This window comes from Gigantopelta aegis, chromosome 3, assembly GCF_016097555.1.
Source record: "Gigantopelta aegis isolate Gae_Host chromosome 3, Gae_host_genome, whole genome shotgun sequence".
In the NCBI taxonomy this organism is placed as follows: domain Eukaryota; kingdom Metazoa; phylum Mollusca; class Gastropoda; order Neomphalida; family Peltospiridae; genus Gigantopelta; species Gigantopelta aegis.
Window position 1 is genome coordinate 19497607 of NC_054701.1, and position 24766 is coordinate 19522372.

Sequence of the window (24766 nt, forward strand, 5' to 3'; positions counted from 1 at the left end):
TAATTTCCCCAAATTATCTACATATAAAGTTATATGACATGGACCAAGTAGTTCACAATGCCAACCTTGCTGTGATAAATGGATTAACGTTTATACTTCGGGTGACTGAAAAGTGCTGACTTTAACAGCGAATGATGTATAGAACACCCTGGACAATTTGCATGTATTACGTACACTATTGTATGCTTATAGGCTGCATTTGAAGCAAATACATTACTTGGTAGCATATTTGCGCGGACATCAAAGTGACTAGGAATTAGTTGTTAATTAAAATGGACAAAACTGACTTCTGTCTCTAACTAAAAGGACTAACTGCAACATTGGTGTCAACTTTATAGGATAGAGGCGGGCATAATAGTTTCAAAAAGAAAAGTAAGCGTTGATGATGATCCAAGACCAGGAAGATCTTCAGCTGCCACCATTAAGGACAATGTTGATAAAATACAACGATGATCGACGAGTCGCCACAAGCCACGTAGCCAATAAGAGAGTTGAGAACAATCTGAGGAACGAACCGGACATGACAAAGGTTTCAGCATGCTGTGTTTCAAGGCACCTGTACACAAGTCTGCCGTTGCCATGGTTGCAATGCATGGCTGTGGCTTTGAACTCACTGGAACATCCACCAGATTTGGCACCACTAGATTTCCATCTCTTCACAAACATAAAGAAAGAACTATTTGGAAAGCATTATGCAAATAATAATGACATTATGTCTGCTTTTTACACCATCAGGACAAAGCCTTCTACAAATAATTAGTCCACGTTTGAGTGAAAACAGGCACCATCGGAAATCGTCCAACCGATTCAATGCACCTTTTTAACCAACCCTTTTCGATGACTGAGTAATGTCTACATTATCAAGAGACAGAAGATGGGAATGGTAAAAACACCCTAGTCTTTACCAAAACGACATTCATTAATTGCGACTTGTCCATCTATCACAGGCAGGTTGGCATTGAAGATTTGGTCTGTATGATGCAACATTATATGCTAAATAGTTTAAAATAGATTGGTAAATCCCTTAAGACATAGTGGTCAGCGTAATCATTATTATTTTAAATGGTGTTTGAGATAACTTTACTTTTTAAATGGATTGAACACCCTCAATAGAGAAGTTAATTTCAAAAAGAGAATTTAAGATGATGCATATAACGCATTTCTTGATATTTGCAGCCATCGGGAATTCTGGCAGCGATATAATTTCTCTATTGAAAGTGACTGCGAAACTTGAATTCCTTGTCTTCTAGAAAACCCTGTTTGGGGTAAAATAGAATGAAAGATATGGTCACTTCTTACTTGGGCATCTTGGATTTACATGATGGTACAATATCTCAGTTAGCATAAAATTGTTATAAATGATTAAAACGCTATCAATCTTGCTATAGTTGATGTTAAATGCAATAAATTACAATTGTCTTATTCTGGTTGATATAGTGGTGGCCATCTTGGGTGTAAAAGATGTTGCAATGACTAGCTGGGAATAGTTCATAATTAATCTTCTGATCTCTAAAACACTGTCACAAACATCAACAGTTTCGTCATTGTTGATAAAGTATTGGAAATGTCCCTAGTTTTAACAGCCATCTTGCACGCCATCTTGAATATACACCCAATAGCTGATGTATTTTTCGTGCTGGGGTGTCGTTAAACATGTATTCATTCATTCATTCATTCATTCATTCATGCCATCTTGAATATTCCAAACTATTCATGGTGACAAGTTCACACGTCTCAGATCGTTAATCAGCACTTGCGAAAGAAAGAAAGAACATTGTAGATACCGATAAACAAGGTATATTAATGCTTTGGTAAATACTAAAACACGGACTTCTCAGATTGTTTTACCGCCTGAATGATAAATGTTAAAAAGTGTGATAACTAGCTAAAGCTATTCCAGGGCGACCAACCTAATGGAAATATTTTCCCGGAATTTTCTGATATCTTCATTTTTATGCACGCGAACGCCCTTTTCAAAACAATAATTTAAAGCGCGCGAAAACGTCATTTTCATAAAAGTAATTTTGCAAAATGACAATACAAATGAGTATATCATTATTTATATGTGAATTGGAACTTCCTTATAAAAAGACACACATCCCCCCGCCACCTACACACACCAAAATCATCAACAAGTTCACGCAAAAAAACCCACTTTATTAGCAAATATTCTATTAAAGTTTAAGACTCCCACCTACATATTAGCAATAAAATGACAAACAAACTTGGGACCAATGGTATTTGTATGTAGGTACATTGCCAAATATGCATTATTTTATCATATGCATGTAGTGGGGTCGAACTGATTTGTAGCGAACTGGTTCGGGGACGAAACGTCTGCTACCCACATTAAGACTGGCTGCCGTTTTGCATTACGCTTGCATTACTATTACAGTAAAACTTTTGGGGAGCCAGTGTACAGAAACAAAATCGTGTTGTTATTTAACTTATTGGAATAAAATAATATCGGTAGGTATATTAAAGGGACATTCCTGAGTTTGCTGCACTTTTTAAAATGTTATTGACTAACAGAGACTTTTTAATGATTGTAATTGCATATCAAATATATTTTTCTGTATAAAATATTAGTGGCTGTATATTAAACGTGTTTCTGATCGATTTCCTAAAATATAATTTTTTCGTACGTACGAAATTATTTGAAGACAAAATCCAGTTTGGGCTTGTAACAAATATTATGACGACCATTGAATATACAGACACTGATATTATACACAAGAAAATATATTTAATATGTAAGTTTAATCGTAGAAATATTTTATTAGTCAAAAACATCTTACAATGCAAACTCAAACTCAGGAATGTCCCTTTAATGTCATGGGTGCGTCATATAATAGATTAGTGGTGGACAAATATTATTTAGTCAAATGTGTATGTGAAAGTCAGTGGATAGAAGACAATTGTCGTTAGGGGTTTGGGTTTTTTGGTTGTTTTTGTATGATTGTAGTTTTCTTCCGTTATATATTCATGCTTTCATCCACGGTGGCAACATTGCATACATCGCCATAGAACCGATGCCTGCCCCGTAGGAACATAAGTCTATGATATATGAATACATAAACAATTCGAGTATAAACAAATAAGAAAGAAAATTTCCATATATGGCTTCAGTTTACTTGACATTTTCATTGGTCGGCTGTTGACAATAGACACACGCCCGCGGCCTTGGTAATGGCACAAAACTAGATAAAACGGAGATCAAGTTGAAAAGAGTGATAAAGATATTTAATTCTAAGAAAATAGAATGTAATAAGAATTAGTTGCTTAAAAAAAAAAAAAATTCGAATGAATGTGAAAAACATTCTGGATATTTTTCATCAATTTCGAGTATGTGATGAAAATTCCGGATTTTTCAGAAAATTCCAGAAAGTTGGTCGGCCTGCTACTCTATTGGAAAGTCCATCATGCATTTTTGTTCTGTCCTAGAGTGTACTAAATAATTATAACAGTTATGTTTGGTGCCCTCAAATGATAGCAATTTTTGGTGTGGCTCATGATGTAAATTGATCGAGGTTTACTAACATTTTAACAAATCTAAACAGTGCATATACAATATCCATTTTTGCTATGCCGTAGGAGTAAACATTGTAGCAGGTTTCCTTTCTATAGCCGTAATTTCAAATGGACAAATTGTGGCAAAATTCCATGATTCTCTAACTAGTGTCTCGTCTGTAGAAGGACAGCCCTTTACTAGAGATTTCGTCCTTGTTACACAAAGAGGACTGCCACACCTATACCAGTTTAATAAATCAAAACTAGCACAGGACAGAACTCAGTGGAATAAGTACAGCTGTGATGACATGCACTCATGAATCACCGTCAAAACAGTGATGATACCAGGTGTTCCCGAAATATATATATATTTTTCACCAAGAATACAATATACATTCCAAGTATATATATTTTTATATAGGTGCTAAATAGACATAAAAAACCTAATTATCAATTATAACGAATTGTGTAAACAAGTTGCTTTATTTAAGAATACTGCTTTAAAGCCATTGAATATACTGACCTTCGGACACGTTTCCGTTTATCAATATATTTAAGGGACAATGGTAACATGGGTACGACATTCCGAGTCTGTTAGGTGACTACCATCACATATTAAAGATATATTCTTGTTTAGAGTGTCTGTTTAAACAATGTGTTTGGTGTCGTCCTCATGTTAATAGTAGCCACAACCGGATTTCACCTTCCAATAATTGTGTACGAACAATATATATATTACGATGTTTAATGAAAAATGACTGCTACAAACTCTAGCACACAACTGCAAATACACTGGATATACAGACACTGGTATTTGAAACAAGAATTTAATGTTATAATCGTATTCACCAACATCTTACAATGGCTGAAACCTCAGGATATTCTCTTTAATAAGCAGAGCTGATTTATCCTAGTAGCGCTTCAGGGGGCCCCGCGCTGACGCGTATATATATATATATATATATATATATATATATATATATATATATATATCCTGTGAAGGGGGACCGTGGTTATTTGTGCTACAGGCCCCGCGGATCTTTAAACCGGCTCCGTTAATAAGCATTCTGTTTAATAAATTGACATCCCTACCGTGGCCACGCGCGATCTGAATAATGATAAGGGCAGAAAACTAGCCACACCCATTTCCGCCCAGTCGAATCTGCTGCCAGTGTATGATTTGCAGCTGTAGAAGCCCCCGCCCTACCTTGAAGATGATTGACGTTTTGTATTAAACAGGTTTCTGTATATTATATATACTATATTGAGTATATATCATTCACGGTGAAGAAACGTAAACTAGCACATTGCGTCTGACAAACAGCTGAAGATGTTTCGTATTTTACTTCTGTTGCTAGCAGGTACAGTCTATATGAAATTAACCTAGTCTTTTTCACTGACGGGTAAAATATCGTCGAAATTAATGAAGGGTAATACGTGAGGTTATACTTGAAGGGACATTCCTACGTTGCTGCACTGTAAGATGTTTCCGACTAATAAAATATTTCTACGATTAAACTTACATATTAAATATATTTTCTTGTTTAGAATATCAGTGTCTGTATATTCAATGTGTTTCTGGCCATCTTAATATTTGTAAGAAGCCCAAACTAGATTTTGTCTTCAAATAAATTCGTACGTACGAAAAAAATATATTTTAGGAAATAAAATGAAATTTAACCTAGTACAAATATTAGAACGATCAGAAACACGTTTAATATACAGCCACTAATATTTTATGTAATTATATTCGTTAAAAAGTCTCTGTTAATCGATAACAACTTAAAAATTGCAGCAAACTCAGGAATTTCCCTTTAACATAGTTATATTTCCAGCAGATAAATGCGGTTGAAATTAATGTAGTGGTTATCCTTCTTGGAAATGTGATCAAAATTAGAATAGTGATATTAGCAGCAGGTACATATTGTAACAAAATGTGTACGATTAGTAATTATATATAAAATATCAGGTTACTACATTTAATTTTGATATCGTTGTTATTTGGCGAGATTTAGATAATGGCGTAACATGCCAGCTTCAACGAGCCTGTTAAACCGTTATCGAACCGAGCCAAATAACCACGATATCAAAACGTAGTAACCTGATATTTGGGGGTTTTACCATACAACCATGCTTTCTATTGACCTCGGGCAACTTGTCCGACTTCCGGTAATAGTTTCTACACAATAAAACTAATAGTTTCTATACCGCTTTTGACTGAAACATATTAGAAAAATATAACTTGAAAGAGGTTGCATGATTAAAAAAAAGCTCGGTTCGATAAAGGTGTAACAAGCTCGCTGAAGCTCGCCTATTACACCGTTCTCTAAACCTCATCAAATAATCACGAAATCAAAACGTAGTAACCTGATATTCTATATACTAGTATCATGCAACCCATTTCAAGTTATATTTATGTTTCAGTCAAAAGCGGTATAGAAACTTAATATTATCGTTGTGACGGAACATGCTCTTATGGGTTTTTTTCGCCGGCGATGTTAATGGTTTTAGAGGGCTGTGTGCAGCGTAGTTACGTAATACCACCGCGCGACGGTGGTCGAGCTGTTCCCAATATGCACTTAGACTAGGTGGGCACCTTGTCACGTAATACCTCCGCGCGACCGTACCCCCCTAATACACACTTAGACCAGGTGTGGAGGCCATATGGCCAGTAGTTACGTAATACCTACGATAGCGCGGTTTTACGACCGTGATTTTTGGCGAACTAGGCGACAGTAAGTCTGGTCATCTAAGAAAAAATACCGTCTCTGAGAGTTGGGGCAAATTCACATGATAGGTGAGGTGCCGCGTTGTGTCCCCAGGCGATATTCGGTTTGTAATAAATAGATAGGATTTTAGAGATATCGGGGAGAAACATAGGAAGGCTGCAGGGGAACGGACGTCGTTCACTGAACGAAATATATAAGTTCAGTCCGGACGTGGTAAATATATTTTTCTGCTCTGTTGTATAACCTTGATGTGATTGATGTGACTTTAAATATTTTAATACTGTATTATACCCATATTATTTAGACAGTGTTTCCGGTAAACTGACGAAGTAAATTGTAGGCTTCACTGTGCTAAAATTATTAAAGCTTAGCCAGTCATCCTAGAGGACCTAGGTAAACTGTAGGTTATTGTCTTTATTGTGATAGGTACCAGTATTAATTCTGTATTACAAGGTTACTGAATGAGTAGTTAAGGGTTAATTAAAAATTAACCAAGTAGGAAGAGAGTTGTAATTCCTTTATTAATTAAGTTCCCCTGGAAGCGTTTCTCAATTATCACACGTGTGGGTGTTGTGTCACGGTGAAGTGATTAGAATATTGTGTAAACTAGACACCTAGTGATTAACTAATTAAGTGATTAGTTTTGGGTTGTTATTATTATTGTTGTTGTTAATTAATTAATTAACTGCGGCAAATATATTTGTCAGCTTAAGGTTAAAAACAGATTCCAAAGTGTATTGTGTTTTGTTGTGTTTTCTAGTGAACTAAACGTGCTATATATATATACTTCATATAAGATCGTATCTCTGATATACCTAGAGCCGAGCCACTCGGGTATACACTACCCGATACAGAGAGATCTAATAGATATACAGTTAGGAGAGATATTTGGATAATCGTGTTTTATTCAGTTACGGGTATTATAGGATCCCCGTGACAGGAGTGAAAATTGGGGGCTCGTCCGGGATCTGAAACGGGACATGCATATTTAAAAAGTATTGTTTGTAAATGGGGGCTTTATAAATTATTTTTACAAATTAACCAGAAGTAGCAACGTTGTTCACTAGAAAATTAATTAATAATAAGTGCGTCATATCTAAACATGGATAAGAATTTGCTGGATAGGCATACGCTCAGTGTAGTGGAGATTAAGCGAGCACGTAAGGCCGAGTTAGTTGAAATCGCAAGTGAGCGGGAAATTGATTTAACATCAGCTAAAACCTTAGGTGATATAAAAACAATTATTATCCAGGAAGTTTTTGGTGATAGGCCTGTTATGGAAGACAGTGAGATTGTTCCAGAGATAGATAGAGAGAGAGAGAGAGAGGGGAGGGAGAGAGAGAGAGAGAGAGAGAGAGAGAGAGAGAGAGAGAGAGAGAGAGAGAGAGAGAGAGAGAGAGAGAGAGAGAGAGAGAGAGAGAAGATAGAGATAGAGAAAGAGAAGATAGAGATAGAGAGAGAGAGAGAGAGAGAGAGAGAGAGAGAGAGAGAGAGAGAGAGAGAGAGAGAGAGAGAGAGAGAGAGAAGAGAGAGATAGGGATAGAGAATTCCAGTTAGCAAAATTAAAAGTGGAACATGAGTTAAATTTGAACACTGAAGAAGTTAATACTGAAGAAGTTAGACGGGAAGAAGGAAATGGGTTTAACATGTCGGAGGCTTATAGATCAGTGCCTGTATTTGACGACCAGGAGGTAGATATGTTCTTCCAACTTTTTGAACGGGCCGCTAAGCAGCTAAATTGGCCGCAGTCTAAGTGGACATTGTTAGCCGTGTCTAGGTATAAGGGGAAGGCTAGCGTAGCTTATAATTCAATGAGTGATGAGCGAGCAAGTCAGTACGACCTAGTTACGTCTGCGGTGTTGAGGGCTTATGAATTACGACCTGAGGATTATCGTTTACGGTATAGCGAGTTGAGAAAAACGCAGGGTCAGTCTTATAGTGAGTTTGTGGCTAAGAAGGCAGGGATGTTTAATAAATGGGTGGTTTCTCATCAGGTAGAGTCATATACCGAGTTACGGGAGTTGTTGATCTTACAGGACATTAAAAATGGATTACCAGTTAGCTTACGTATTCATTTAGAGGATCGTGATGTCAAAAAGATAGAGGAGGCAGGCATAGTGGCAGATGACTACGTGTTAATACACAAAGCTCATGCAGTACAGGGTAGCACGAGACCCAGAGGAAAATTGTGATTTGTCTGATACGTGTGTGAGCCATGGAATAGGAGTGGATGAGGTTATCAGTAAAATGGTAGATAAGTCAACCGAGGAACTAAATGTGGTGGAACCTGTTGACCTCCCGCAGAGGGTAAATGAACCAGTTGTGTTTGATAGAGGGGACTTACCTTGTAATAGACAAGAGTTAATCCTAGAGCAGGGGGCTGATCCAAATTTGTTGGCAGCTCGCACTACATTGTTAACTGAGGGAGTATTAATGAATAAGAGAGTTAGAGATAGGAGGTTGCCGGCGACCGAACTAGCTAGGAAGCATCTGAGCTATGCTCAGAGTAAAATAAAATCAGTGTTTGATAGGAAGGCTAGGAGTCGGGAATTTAAACCAGGGGATAAGGTGCTGCTGTACCTTCCCATTAAACGGGGTTCATTACAGAACAGGTATTTCGGTCCCTATGTTGTGCACAAACGGGTTAATGAGACAGGGTATGTGATAAACACTCCTGATAGGGTTAGGAAAAGTAGGTATTGTCACATCAATTTGCTAAAAGGTTATTTTGACAGACTGCCGATAGTTCCAGTATTACCGGTCCAAATTGAGAGTCACTCAATTTCCTGTGGTGACGTCAAGACTGCAGAGATCAAATTAACCAACAGCCAGATTCTAGCAGACTTGAGCCCCCAGCGAGCAAAGTTGACTACATTGATACAAGACAATGTTTCCATTTGTCAGGACCGTCCAACAGTTACCAACACCTTAATCCAGGATGTGCGCTTGGAACCCAACGCTACACCGATTCGACAGCATGCCTATCGGAGAAAACCTGGAAAACGTGCGACACTGAAAAAGAGGGAAACGAAGTCCCAGTGGTCAGATGAATGCGAGAAGTCATTCAACCGTCCTAAGCAGATGCTCTCCTCGTCTCCCGTGATGGCAGCACCAGACTATCGAATGCCTTTCAAGCTGGCGGTGGATGCCAGTGACGTGGGAGCTGGAGCTGTGCTGTTCCAGGAAGACGAAAATGGACTGGACCATCCTGTAAGTTTCTTCTCCAAAAAGTTTGACAAACACCAGGTGAACTATTCCACTATAGAGAAGGAAGCTTTGGCCATGGTACAAGCTCTGATGCATTTTCAGATCTACGTGAAATCGGCAGTGCATCAAGTGGTTGTCTTTACGGACCATAATCCGCTCACTTTCATTCACAGAATGAAAGCCACCAACCAGAGAGTTTTGAGATGGAGTCTTCTTCTGCAGGAATTCCCAATTACCATTGAACACATCAAGGGCACTTCCAATGTAATCGCTGATGCCCTGTCCCGAAGTTGAACGTTGTGATAATGTGTTGACGTTCTTGATTTCTGTTTTGTTTTTATATATTTTATTGTATACCAGGGACTCAGAGACTCAGTGTGATTACTGGTAGTCATCTTATTACTATGTGTTATAAATGCCCGGATGCGTCGGTCAACGCACATTTTGTTTTAAATGTAGTATATTTCCCTATTCCTAGAGTAGAGGAAATATCCTTTTTGAGGTGGGGGTGTGTGACGGAACATGCTCTTATTTTTTTTTCGCCTGTGGCGATGTTAATGGTTTTAGAGGGCTGTGTGCAGCGTGGTTACGTAATACCACCGCGCGACGGTGGTCGAGCTGTTCCCAATATGCACTTAGACTAGGTGGGCACCTTGTTACGTAATACCTCCGCGCGACCGTACCCCCCTAATACACACTTAGACCAGGTGTGGAGGCCATGTGGCCAGTAGTTACGTAATACCTACGATAGTGCGGTTTTACGACCGTGATTTTTGGCGAACTAGGCGACAGTAAGTCTAGCCATCTAAGGAAAAATCCGTCTCTGGGAGTTGGGGCAAATTCACATGATAGGTGAAGTGCCGCATTGTGCCCCCAGGCGATATTCGGTTTTTGTAATAAATAGATAGGATTTTAGAGATATCGGGGAGAAACATAGGAAGGCTGCAGGGGAACGGACGTCGTCCACTGAACGAAATATATAAGTTCAGTCCGGACGTGGTAAATATATTTTTCTGCTCTGTTGTATAACCTTGATGTGATTGATGTGACTTTAAATATTTTAATACTGTATTATACCCATATGATTTAGACAGTGTTTCCGGTAAACTGACGAAGTAAATTGTAGGCTTCACTGTGCTAAAATTATTAAAGCTTAGCCAGTCATCCTAGAGGACCTAGGTAAACTGTAGGTTATTGTCTTTATTGTGATAGGTACCAGTATTAATTCTGTATTACAAGGTTACTGAATGAGTAGTTAAGGGTTAATTAAAAATTAACCAAGTAGGAAGAGAGTTGTAATTCCTTTATTAATTAAGTTCCCCTGGAAGCATTTCTCAATTATCACACGTGTGAGTGTTGTGTCACGGTGAAGTGATTAGAATATTGTGTAAACTAGACACCTAGTGATTAACTAATTAAGTGATTAGTTCTGGGTTGTTATTATTATTATTGTTGTTGTTAATTAATTAACTGCGGCAAATATATTTGTCAGCTTAAGGTTAATACAGATTCCAAAGTGCATTGTGTTTTGTTGTGTTTTCTAGTGAACTAAACGTGCTATATATATATATATACTTCATATAAGATCGTATCTCTGATATACCTAGAGCCAAGCCACTCGGGTATACACTGCCCGATACAGAGAGATCTAATAGATATACAGTTAGGAGAGATATTTGGATAATCGTGTTTTATTCAGTTACGGGTATTATAGGATCCCCGTGACAATCGTGTAAAAACTACTACCTGAAGTCAGATAATAGCAAGTGCCCGAAAGCAGCTTGGGAATGACATAGCCAGCCAAAAGGTTATGTTTCCAAATTTTAAATAAAATACTTTGATTATATTTCAAAGTCTGTTGTGTTACAACATTACAATGTTTGTACCTTTTGCCGTGAAAATAAACGCAAATTTATGTGTGACCCGAAGAAGATCTACGGCTGCTTGTGATTGTGACGTCAGACGCTGTTCCAATGTAAACATTCACTGCAGGAAGCTACTAGCTTTTTGGTTTTAAATTCAAAACGCTGGCTAATTCTGAATGTGAGCGAATAATGGAGAATTGAAAGCTAAGAGGTAATTTGATGTTACGGGAAGTGTAAATACTATATTTATTTATGCAGTTTAACGACACTACTAAAGCACATTGATTTATTAATCAAACATATGGTCATTATGTCACAGTCATAGAGAGGAAACCCGCTAGATTTTTTACATTAGTAGCAAGGGATCTTTTATATATATCATCCCACAGACAGGATAGCACATGTCACGGCCTTTGATATACCAGTCGTGGTGCACTGGTTGGAACCAGAATAGCCCAATGGGCCCACCGACGGGGATCGATACTAGACCGACGGGCTACGTCCCGGCCCTAGAGAGTAAAGATATATAGTACAGGAAAGAGACACATAATACAGATACAGGAGAAAGAGACACATAATACAGATACAGGAGAAAGAGACACATAATACAGATACAGGAGAAAGAGACACATAATACAGATACAGGAGAAAGAGACACATGATACAGATACAGGAGAAAGAGACACATAATACAGATACAGGAGAAAGAGACACATAATACAGATACAGGAGAAAGAGATAAATAATACAGATAACGAAGAAAGAGACACATAATACAGATACAGGAGAAAGAGACACATAATACAGATACAGGAGAAAGAGACACATAATACAGATACAGGAGAAAGAGATAAATAATACAGATACAGGAGAAAGAGACACATAATACAGATACAGGAGAAAGAGATAACTAATACAGATACAGGAGAAAGAGATAAATAATACAGATACAGGAGAAAGAGACACATAATACAGATACAGGAGAAAGAGATAAATAATACAGATACAGGAGATACAGGAGAAAGAGACACATAATACAGATACATGAGAAAGAGACACATAATACAGATACAGGAGAAAGATACACATAATACAGATACAGGAGAAAGAGATAACTAATACAGATACAGGAGAAAGAGATAAATAATACAGATACAGGAGAAAGAGACACATAATACACATACAGGAGAAAGAGACACATAATACAGATACAGGAGAAAGAGACACATAATACAGATACAGGAGAAAGAGATAACTAATACAGATACAGGAGAAAGAGATAAATAATACAGATACAGGAGAAAGAAACACATAATACAGATACAGGAGAAAGAGACACATAATACACATACAGGAGAAAGAGACACATAATACACATACAGGAGAAAGAGACACATAATACACATACAGGAGAAAGAGACACATAATACAGATACAGGAGAAAGAGACACATAATACAGACACAGGAGAAAGAGACACATAATACAGATACAGGAGAAAGAGACACATAATACAGGAGAAAGAGACACATACTACAGATACAGGAGAAAGAGACACATAATACAGATACAGGAGAAAGAGACACATAATACAGAGAAAGAAACACATAATACAGGATACAGGAGAAAGAGACACATAATACAGATACAGGAGAAAGAGACACATAATACAGATACAGGAGAAAGAGACACAGAATAAACATACAGGAGAAAGAGATAACTAATACAGATACAGGAGAAAGACACATAATACAGATACAGGAGAAAGAGATAAATAATACAGATACAGGAGAAAGAGACACATAATACAGATACAGGAGAAAGAGACACATAATACAGATACAGGAGAAAGAGACACATAATATAGATACAGGAGAAAGAGACACATAATACAGATACAGGAGAAAGAGACACATAATACAGATGCAGGAGAAAGAGATAAATAATACAAAATAAAGAGACTACCAATATTGTGAAAGGAGTTTATAAGTGGCTGCCGCTCGACACGAATCACACACCACCAGATATAGTTCCACAGTCGCGTAATGACGACGGTGCCACCGTGAGGATTTTGTCACAATATATACAGAATAACTAAGCTAGTTAATGACGTCGGATATTTGCTTTATCCTGTGAAGGTAAAAATGGGAAATTTCGCGAGACTCTGCCGAGCGGAATTTCTCATTCGGCCTGAAAAAGGGAAAGCTATTAATGCATAGATTTTGATATAAGACTTCAGCATCTTTACAACACAACACAAAAAACAAGTTTAAACATTTGGATAAATTCGGCCACAGCAAACGGATTTTTGTTTTTCAAGAACCGGGGAGAGAACCAACAGCCTTTAACTTTAACCCTAGTATGAAGGTGGCCCCTAGGTGCCCCACCTCTTTAGGCTCCACAAAGAGGAGGATCCACGAGCCACATACTGCTTACCCCTATTAATATATCCGCCATCTAGGTTTCCCTTAGAGGGCAACTCCAATACTGTATAGTAAAGGAGTGGACTCCACTGTTTCCTCAGTAGTAGTCCCCAATATAATTAGTATTAATAACATAATACATCCTCCCCTCCACTGTTAAATTTCCAAACAGTCTATCTGACTCAAGCTTCAAACAAAGAGAGGAAGTGACGTATTTTTAAATGACTAATTTTATTATGTGTTACGCTGTACCACATATAATTAATTAATATATACTATACAATGGAACTGATCCTAACACAAAACTACATGTATCTCAAAACTTCATTAAATACAATTATTGGGTCTTACCGATAATTATTATTATTTCTGTTATTTTAGCCATATCCTGTTACCAGCAGGATATGACTGCTTTATCCGTCATCATATTCTGTCAATAGAAATTGTGGTTGCAGGATAAGATAAAATTAATATAATAGTGATCACAATTAGGATAGTGATATTAGCAGCAGGTAAAACATGATCAAATTAGCTTGTACAACTTGGTCGAAAATATCGTAGTCGAAATTAAACAACTGTGTAGTTATACCCAGTACTGTCGATGAGACTCTTTTTTTTAAGAGACGCATTATACAAATTTAACAAAAATAAACAGCTTAAAGTGTGTTTGTTTGCAACTGTGGTGATGCGATGTTGCTTAGGAGATCTTTGTGAATTAGACCCAGATCGGTCATCTGGATGTGCACTTTGTATTTTGTGCTTATATCTAATTAAAGTTTTAACTAACTGTCTGGACACACACCCTAGCTATATGGGATGTGTGTGCATCGCAGGGATTAATGGTTAGTTTTCTCAGTAATCGTGGGATCGATCCCCGTCGGTGGGCCCATTTGGTTACTTCTCGTTCCCGGTGAGTTCCAGCCAGTGCGCCACGACTGGTATATCAAAGGACGTGGTATGTGTTAACCTGTCTGTGGGAAAGTGCATATAAAAGATTCCTTGCTGCATTAGAACAAATATAGCGGGTTTCCTCTGATGACTACGAGTCAGAATTACCAAATGTTTGATTAATCAATGTGCTTAAACAAAACAAACCTCTTTTTTCACAGTTGTCGGTGAGTGGGAAGTTGGTGTAAGGCCGTTACTAAGCCTTTAAAATGACACACCTTAAGCCGTCTTTTTCACTATTAGAGCCGTTTTTGATATTGAAAATCAGACATTACGTAGATTGTATTGTTTAGATTATCCATTTCCATACATCTGAAGTGTTTCTGGTCATCCGAGTGGTTCTAACAGAACGGAATGCGTTTTCATATTTTAAAAACCGCACGTATTTCAGAGAAGTAACGGTTATGAAGACGAGCTCTAGTGTATGTTAGAGGATATTTCTCCGTTTCAACGACATAGATTCTTGTTTCATTTTGTTGTATTTTTATCCAAATGTGTTATAGGCTGTCAATCAAACTCAATGTCCATTTTCACGGATTGAAACTAGGGTCTTCGACTTTACAACTCACTGTGTATTGGAGCCAGAACTTTGAGACGAACCCACTACCTGCATGAGCCTTAAGACCTGTGGCTTAACCACTACTACCAACGCCAGTCGTCATCCTGACGTACGTAGAGGAGGGATGGGGATCGAAACACATCGCTATATCCCTGTTCCAATCATATTTGTTACAATGTATTTTCCGAGGAATCATGACTCGTCCCTCGCCCCACCCCTCTAAAACTTCGCTTGCGACAGTCTAGATACCCCTGCACAAAAAACATGTATGGTTATTGAGAGAGAGAGAGAGAGAGAGAGAGAGAGAGAGAGAGAGAGAGAGAGAGAGAGAGAGAGAGAGAGAGAGAGAGAGAGAGAGAGAGATTTTGTTTGAACCATCCAAAAGACAATATTATTAGTGCGAACTTTGATACAGCAGTCGATGAAAGTCGACAGCGATCGATCCAACGACCCGTCGAACCTCAGACGAGTGCTCTACTACTGCGCTACATCCTATCGCATCCAGTCAGTGTGTCTGAGTCGGTTTTGTCTATTTCCAAGCAGTGCACTACAACTGCCGTGTTATATGCTGTCCTGTCTGGGGGAAAGTGCATATAAAACATCCTATCCTGCATTAGGAAATATTTCACGACTACGTGTCACAATTATCAAATGTTTTACATCCAATTAATGAATAAATATGTTCTAGTGGTGTCGTTAAACATAAAACAAATTTACCACTCAATGTGTCTCAATATTATATCGAAGGATGTGTCTCCTGTTCTTAGAAAACTACATATAAATCGCTCACTGATATTAGAAACATATGTGTCGGGATGTGAAATATTAGTGGAAGTCAGAGGCTCAATGACTGGGTATTTCCCCGCTCCGGACGTAGCACAGTGGTAAAATGTTCGCTTGATGCGTGGTCGGTCTGGGATCGATCCCCGTCGGTGGGCCCATTGGGCTATTTCTCGCTCCAGCTAGTGCACAACGACTGGTTTATCAAATAAGGTGGTATGTGTTATCCTGTTTGTGGGATGATGCTTATAAAAGATTCCTTGCTGCTAATCGAAAAGAGTAGCCCATGAAGTGGCGAAAGGGGTTTCCTCTCACAAGATCTGTGTGGTCCTTAACCATATGTCAGACGTCATATAACCGTAAATAAAATGTGTTGAGTGCGTCGTTAAATGAAACATTTCCTTCCTTCCTTCCTTTTTCCCGTTCCAGCCAGTGGTTCGTAACTGCTATATCAAATGTCTTACAATATACTGTCTTGTTCGCGAGAATAGCACATGTGTGAGAGAGAACTTTTATTAGTAATGGAAAACGAGGCATTGTGGTGGTTGTTGTTGGTGTGTGTGTGTGTGTGTGTGTGTGTGTGTGTGTTGTTGTTGTAGTTGTTATTGTTGTTTTTGCTTTTTTTTCTACATGGACATCATATTTATATCAAATGTTACAACTGCTTGGGAAGGGGTGGGGGTTTTCGTGTTGAGATTTTGTCCACATTTAAATCCTTCGATTAGAAACATAAACATAGAAATATAATTATGCATAGATAGATATATAGACAAAGAATGCATAGAAGCATATATTAGACAAACAAGTACACAGATTACAATTTATAATATTATTTTTTGAACGTATAATGAAACTAGTTAATTGATTCTATAAATAGCCGCTTGCGATTCCAATCCGTGTCAGAACAGAGGACTGTGTGACAACACCGCTGATGAAGGATTTCCTTGCTCCTATACATCCGGTTACCAGGAAGTCACGTACCTTTACGGTTAGTTTCGTACACAAGACTTTTTTAAAACATGAAAGTTCATTCTTATTGGTGATGTTCTGTACATCACGGTTCATTCATAATAAATATGTACAAAACATATGTTATTATTATTATTATTTTAACAGTTTATTTATTTTATTTGTTAACGTTGAAAAATGTAATATGCTTTAACAAAATGTATTAATTTCATTTATTCATTCATCCAGGATTCTGTCTCCGTCCAGTATTCCCTTAATCAACTCATTTGATACCCCATCTATCTTTTTCTTGTGCATTTCTGGTATGATTAATTAAATTTCTTTACGTTTTTATTGATTGGTTGATTGATTGGTTCATTCATTCGTTCACGTGTTGGTTCGTTTGGTCTGTGTTCTGATTGCATACTCAGAGAAAGAAACAAGTGACCATCAATCACTATTAGTGTGGTCAAGTTCAAAGATGTAAACTGGGACTGAATGTCAGTAATATGAGACTGAATGTCAGTAACAAGGTTAACATCCTGACATTATCGATAAGGGTTTTGGTTGCAGTCACTATGAATAAGGGTTTTGGTTGCAGTCATGGATAAGGTTTTAGGTAGCAGTCTCTATGGATAAGGGTTTTGGTGGCAGTCACTATGGATAAGGGTTTTGGTTGCAGTCATTATGGATACGGGTTTTCGTGGCAGTCACTATGGATAAGGGTTTTGGTTGCAGTCATGGATAAGGTTTTAGGTAGCAGTCACTATGGATAAGGGTTTTGGTGGCAGTCACTATGGATAAGGGTTTTGGTTGCAGTCATGGATAAGGTTTTAGGTAGCAGTCACTATGCATAAGGGTTTAGGTAGCAGTCACTATGGATAAGGGTTTTGGTTGCAGTCACTATGCATAAGGGTTTTGGTTGCAGTCACTGTATATAAGGATTTTGGTTGCAGTCATGGATAAGGGTTTAGGTAGCAGTCACTATGGATAAGGGTTTTGGTGGCAGTCACTGTGGATAAGGGTTTTGATTGCAGTCATTGATAAGGTTTTAGGTAGCAGTCACTATGCATAAGGTTTTAGGTAGCAGTCACTATGCATAAGGGTTTTGGTTGCAGTCACTATGGATAAGGGTTTTGGTTGCAGTCACTATGGATAAGGATTTTGGTAGCAGTCGCTATGGATAAGAGTTTTGGTGGAAGTCACTATGAATAAGGGTTTTGGTGGTAGTCACAATATATAAGGGTTTTGGTGACAGTAACTATGGATAAGGGTTTTTGTTGCAGTCACTATGGATAAGGGTTTGATTGCAGTCACTATGCATAAGGGTTTTTGTTGCAGTCACTCTTTCCTGTTACTGTTGGTGTGATTCCTTATTTATCTCCATCAGCATAGAACCAGAAGTAGATACTGTTAATTAATGTTTCATTCCCAGTCTGGAGCTCCACGCGGTAAGACGTGTTTGTTTCGCTTGTGTGCACGTGCTTTCGTGTGCTCGACTTGGGGGTCCTTCATTTCGTTGTTTTTGTCAGCGAAATGAAGTTTTCTACCGGGATGTATGCGGCCATTGGAACTGATTGAACGCTGGAACGCTTCTCGTTTCGACAGCCTGCACCACCAGGTTGGATTCTTTTTTAGCGAGATTCCTTGCCTCCACGTCATTTCTCCGTCTGACTGTCGACTTGTTTTTTCGTGACTCGTATGAGGGCCATTCTGCAGAACGCCACGGTTGTTCGCGTTTAGTCTCTACATGTCCGAGCCTGTCCTAGCAGCACTGGAAGATTGACCGCCCCACTCTACGAAGAAATAGGAAGCGGGGTCGGCCACTACTACTCTTTTTCTGGATGGGCGTGTTCGAAACGCTAGTGGTATATGGGCACGTTAAACTAGTTATTATCATCATCATCATCATCATAATCATCAACTAATGTTTGATTTGTGTTTAACTTTCTCTAGACGAGGATGAATACGGCCCGCCTTACGACTGTGATATTAACGCTGTCTGTGATACTAACACGTATGGTAGTTACTACTGTGTATGTAACGCGGGCTACACCGGGAACGTGAAAACGTGTACCAGTACGTATCCATATACATGTTTCATTAATGTGTGTTTGTCTGTCTGTGTGTGTAGCAATGCGTATAGTGTATGAGCCACGAGCGGTTTTTATTACCACTTGGGGGGGGGGGGGGGGGGAGGGGGGCAAATGTGCACTATAATTTTCTGAAAGCTATGTATCTCTGGAGTTCATCGATATCTTGTAGCTTGTTGATATTACAGCCTTGCATTTGGCTTCATAAAACAAATAAATTTAACTTATGTCAGAAAACCTTATTTGAACAGGCTCAGAAAACTATGTTTTATATATTAAGAAAATGTAATAAATTTTGTTGGTCTATAGAATACCGAATCCAATTGTTCGACTCAGTTGTTATACCTATTTTGTTGTATGGGTGCGAGATATGGGGTTTTGCTAATCTCGATAATATAGAAAATCTTCATATTCAATTTTTAAAATATCTAGCTCCAGATATGGTGAATTTGGAAGAAAAACCTTTACCTGATTGTATTTTGCAGAATGGTTTGTTTTGGGCTAGACGTTTAACAGGTAGAAGTACAAAATTATCCTTGTTTTATGACTTTATTCAATATGGTACAGAATATAAATGGATATATTTTACAGACTCTGTTATAATAATGTATGGGACGCACAGCATTTTATATCTGTTCCATGTCTAAAACGAACCATAAAGCTACGACTAGAAGACCAATATACTCAGAACTGGCACAGCAGTATTACTGAATCAGGGAAATGTTCTACATAAAAGAGAAAATAGAATTTGAAAGTTACTTTAATATACTTAACAGGAAAAAGTATACTACTTTTCTTCGATTTCGCATATCTAATCATGTCTTACCAATTGAAAAGGGCAGGTGGTCCAATGTTCCAAAAGAAGATAGAACATGTACATTATGTAATATAGGTGACATTGGAGATGAGTTTCATTATATTTTTATTTGTGATAAATTCAACAAGGAACGAAAACGATTACTAAAGCCATACTATGTTATTAGACCAAATGTAATTACATTCAGAGAACTGTTCAACTGTAAACGTGTCAGCATCCTTAAAAAAACTTTGTGAACTTATTAATATTACAAATAATCACTTTACCTCCTGAAAACTCATTTTATATAGCTTAATCTTACGTATTTGTTTGTTATAAGCACTTGTAACTTAACGTATGCGTGTATATGTATATATAATGTATACAATGAACTCCTCTGATGCCACCGGATGGTGGCTTTGAGTGAAATAAAGTTCTGTTCTGTTCTGTTCAAAGTGACGTCCTATCAACCAAATGTTCAACATTATGAAAGTTATTGTTTGGTGTATAGACACGTACAGAAGCCGAATAAAAGGCTCACATACCATTGTAATCATAATAGATCCAAAATATATTGAATACAGGATCATACTACAAATCTCACATAGCTAAACATCTTCCTCGTCATCTTCGTCAGACTCCTCATCCTCCTCGATGTCCTCAGACTCACTGTCTTCTGTGGAAGGCTGGTTGTCACAGGCCCTCAGGTGACACATGTCTGTACATTTGAGACCATTTAGCAGACACTCACAGGAAGGTAACCTACACGATCTGGTGCACTTGCATGACAACATTCAATCCATCCAGTTAATCTCCAAAGTGCCCGTTTCGAATTTCCATCCATTACCAATAGGAATTGGTGTTCCAGGATCCACTTGCAGGCTCCTTTTACAAATGGCGGCTTGGAAAGTGGCTCTTTGTACATGTTTTTGTAACGAATCTCTACAATGAGAAAGCTGGTGTGATTCAATTTCTCCTTTGCATGCACAGAAAAGATTATATCTCAGAAAGTTGATGTTAGTAGTTGCTGGTTTTGGTGTGTACAGAAAGCAAACTACTTCCTCCAATTTGGTATGCAACTCAGGCGATACAGTTATTGGTGATGCTATATTTTGTAACTGCTTTGCGAGGATAGCTTTAGATGTTTTCCTTGGTGCCCCATCTGGTGCTGAGAGTGACCAAGGCAAGGCTTCCAAAGGATGACACCATACTGTTTTCATCTCGAGACTTCGGCTTTGGGCTATGACTACTATCCATCCAAACAATCATCTATCTGTTTTCAATATTATGGTCTTGCCTTGTGCCTACTTTTCTTCTTTTGACTCATGCTTGAGAATGTCTTTAGATTTAACTTTGGCAATGGATCATGAAAAATGTTCTGTAGTGGATCGGATTCAAGTCTTTCTTCTTGAAATTTGGAATACACTTGTTTGCCTTTTTGTGAGCCTCGATTAGGCCATCTCTCACATCTTTTATTGCTATTGTTGCAGTTGAAATGCAAACTAATTCATGGTTTTCTTCAAAAGAATTAATCCAGTTATCCAATACCTCGATAACAGCAGTGGCACTTTTCTCATCTTTCAGAACACAACTCTGTGTGATGTAGATCAGACCTTGTTGTTAGAGTCATGTCTCTCAGGTGCCCCAAGAACTCACTTCTGAAATCAGCAGTCAAGTAATATCTCCTGGTTTTTGATTGAATTTGGTGGTACCTCCAGTTGTTTGTGTGTCCTTGTTGATTGTCACTTCAGTAGTCTGATCCACGGGGATATTTTCAAAAGGATTGCCATCACTCATTTCGACTGAGAAATCTCCTCTGTCGAATTGTTCCTTCACTTCTGGATGATCAAACTGCAGGTTGTTCATCTGTGCAAAGTAATCTGGAAGATAACGGAAGTAGTTGACAGGATCGTAGCAAAGCACCAGAGAATCAGCTTTTAAACAGCAGCTAAGTGCAGTTTCCAGTTGCCTTCTCTGGTCGCTCTTATGAGGCCTAAAAGGATATCCCCAACTATATTCAGATATGACATCCAGAATGCAAACAAATCACCATTGTCATTTCGAAGATACTGGAGATATTCACCACACAACAGTAATGTATGTGCAAGGTCGTCATGTTCCAATAGAAGTTTAAAACTGTGCTGTTCTATTTCATCACGGAACTGTGAAACTTGTGTCAATAGTGCCGAGACTCTCTTAACAGATCTAGCATGGCTCTTCTCCATCCATATGAGGAATCCTTTCCAGGCTATGCACAGAAGACCTTCATAGATACATTTGTGCACCCTTACAACCCGGTTATATGCTTTGCCCTCAATTACCCCAGACACAGAGCGTTGAACGACCAAACATGATTCAATGCATATATCACGCAGGTCAGCATCGATACATCTCTTCCCAAGGATAGCAAGTACTGTCATAATGGTGTGAAAAGTACCCATCCTGATGATTATATGTCTGGACTGGTCACTGTGCTTCCACAATATTTCTGTTGCTTTTGCGTAAAGTGCTTGATATCTATCGTGACAGTAATTTACTACAGTTTCAGCTCCTCTCTGATCTGATCTGTTTGACTGAGGATTTCCAGAACTGTTGACAATTCTGTTGCTGGAGCGTTTATTGTGGGAAGATATCCAACTACATGCTTTTATACTGTCTCCATGGAACGAGTCAAGATATTAAATCCTGTCCAGCCTGGAACATTTTGGTTGGTTGGATTTACTTGTCGCGTCAACATCCATAGGAGATTTTTGTGATGCGCAACTCGAGCAGATCCTTCATGAAGTTCAGCAGGAACTTCAGAGATAGTCATTTGGCTTGGAACAGTGCTTGCTCCAAATATGTAAGGTTGGAGTGGCATGTTTTCAACTGCAGCGGAGCGTTGCTTCCTTTTTGGTATAGGTGGAAGAGCTTTCTTCTGAAGATGGGGGCCAAACACTCTTGGTTGAATATCTATACCATTTACACGATGAGTAGTGCCTCCTCCAGTAAGAGTCTCCTCTAATCTATGTTGTCAAAGGCCAGATTTGTCAAAACATACGGATGGGTGTTCTCTGGGATGATACACTGGTTGGCAGCTCTAGTTTTTTAAGACAAAGACCTGTGTCATAATTTTCGACTTGACAATATGATATTGCGTGTCCTAGCCTATTCAAAATCTTGATACATTCTACATTACCAGTCAGGCTGTTCACTACATAAGACAGCAGGATATGTTTTGGAGGCTTATATTGCCCACCGGTCACTGCATATATCAGATCTTGGCTGAAAGACTGCATCAACATGTCATCTTTCTGGGATGTAGATTTTATGATATTTTATGATAATTTTACGATAATAATGTGATATAAAAGAAAAAATATAGTTAATTATAAGAGTTTTCTATGTTCAGCAATTACAGAGATCAGAGATACATAGCTTTCAGAAAACTATAGTCAGCTTTTGCGCCCCCCCCCCCCCCCCCCCCCCCCCCCCCCGTACCTTCTGGGATGTAGATTTTACCCCCCCCCGACCACACGAGATAATGTGATATACCAGAACAATAGTTTAATTATAAGAGTTTTTCAAACCTTACAGACATCCTAATACATAGCTTCAGAAAACTATAGTCGCTTTTTCGCCCGCACCCCCCCCCCCCCCCCGTACCTGTACAAGGCACACCGGGAACGGGAAAACGAGCAACAAGAAAGTTTGTTTTCTTTATCGACATCACTAGAGTACATTGATTAATTAATCATCGGCTATTGGATGTCAAACATTTGGTGATTATAACTCGTAGTCATCAGAGGAAACCTGCTACATTTTTCCTAATGCAGCAAAGGATCTTTTATATGCACCATCCAACAGACAGGATAGCACATACCACGGCCTTTGATATACCAGTCGTGGTGCACTGGCTGGAACAAATGGATCAATCTCAAATCGACCGCGCATCAAGCGAGCGGGTTACCACTGGGATACGTCCCACCACAAACGTGCAAGAATACGTACTCATATACATGTTTCATGTCTGTCTGTCTTTCTGTCTGTCTGTCTATAGGAAGTATGATAGTTCCTACTGTACCTGTAAGTCGGGTTACACCGCGAATGTGAAAATGTGTACCAATACGTACTCATATACGTGTTTCATTTCTGTCTGTCTGTCTGTCTATAGGAAGTATGATAGTTCCTACTGTACCTGTAAGTCGGGTTACACCGCGAATGTGAAAATGTGTACCAATACGTACTCATATACGTGTTTCATTTCTGTCTGTCTGTCTGTCTGTCTATAGGAAGTATGATAGTTCCTATTGTACCTGTAAGTCGGGTTACACCGCGAATGTGAAAATGTGTACCAATACGTACACATATACGTGTTTCATTTCTGTCTGTCTGTCTGTCTATAGGAAGTATGATAGTTCCTACTGTACCTGTAAGTCGGGTTACACCGCGAATGTGAAAATGTGTACCAATACGTACTCATATACGTGTTTCATTTCTGTCTGTCTGTCTGTCTATAGGAAGTATGATAGTTCCTACTGTACCTGTAAGTCGGGTTACACCGCGAATGTGAAAATGTGTACCAATACGTACTCATATACGTGTTTCATTTCTGTCTGTCTGTCTGTCTATAGGAAGTATGATAGTTCCTACTGTACCTGTAAGTCGGGTTACACCGCGAATGTGAAAATGTGTACCAATACGTACTCATATACGTGTTTCATGTCTGTCTGTCTGTCTGTCTGTGTAGCAACACGTATGGTAGTAATTACTGTACCTGTAACGAGCGCTACCCCGGGAACGGGAAAACGTGCACCAGCACGTACGCATATACATGTTTGATGTCAGTCTGTCTGTCTGTCTGTCTGTCTGTGAGTCTGTCTGTATCACATCACCCCACCTACGGGTGTGCTTCTTTCCTCTCGACTGT

General features: G+C 38.6%; 1 protein-coding gene across 1 annotated transcript in view; it reads left to right on the top strand.

Moving 5' to 3' along the window:
* Positions 1 to 4803: 4803 nt before the first annotated feature.
* Positions 4804 to 24766, top strand: part of LOC121367652 (neurogenic locus notch homolog protein 1-like) — an 81753-nt gene continuing 61790 nt past the window's right edge. The window contains exons 1-3 of the mRNA XM_041491946.1: positions 4804 to 4871; positions 16898 to 17008; positions 18925 to 19047. Coding sequence (XP_041347880.1) covers positions 4841 to 4871; positions 16898 to 17008; positions 18925 to 19047 — 265 coding nt within the window. The 5' untranslated portion in view covers positions 4804 to 4840. The remainder of the gene's footprint in view (positions 4872 to 16897; positions 17009 to 18924; positions 19048 to 24766) is intronic.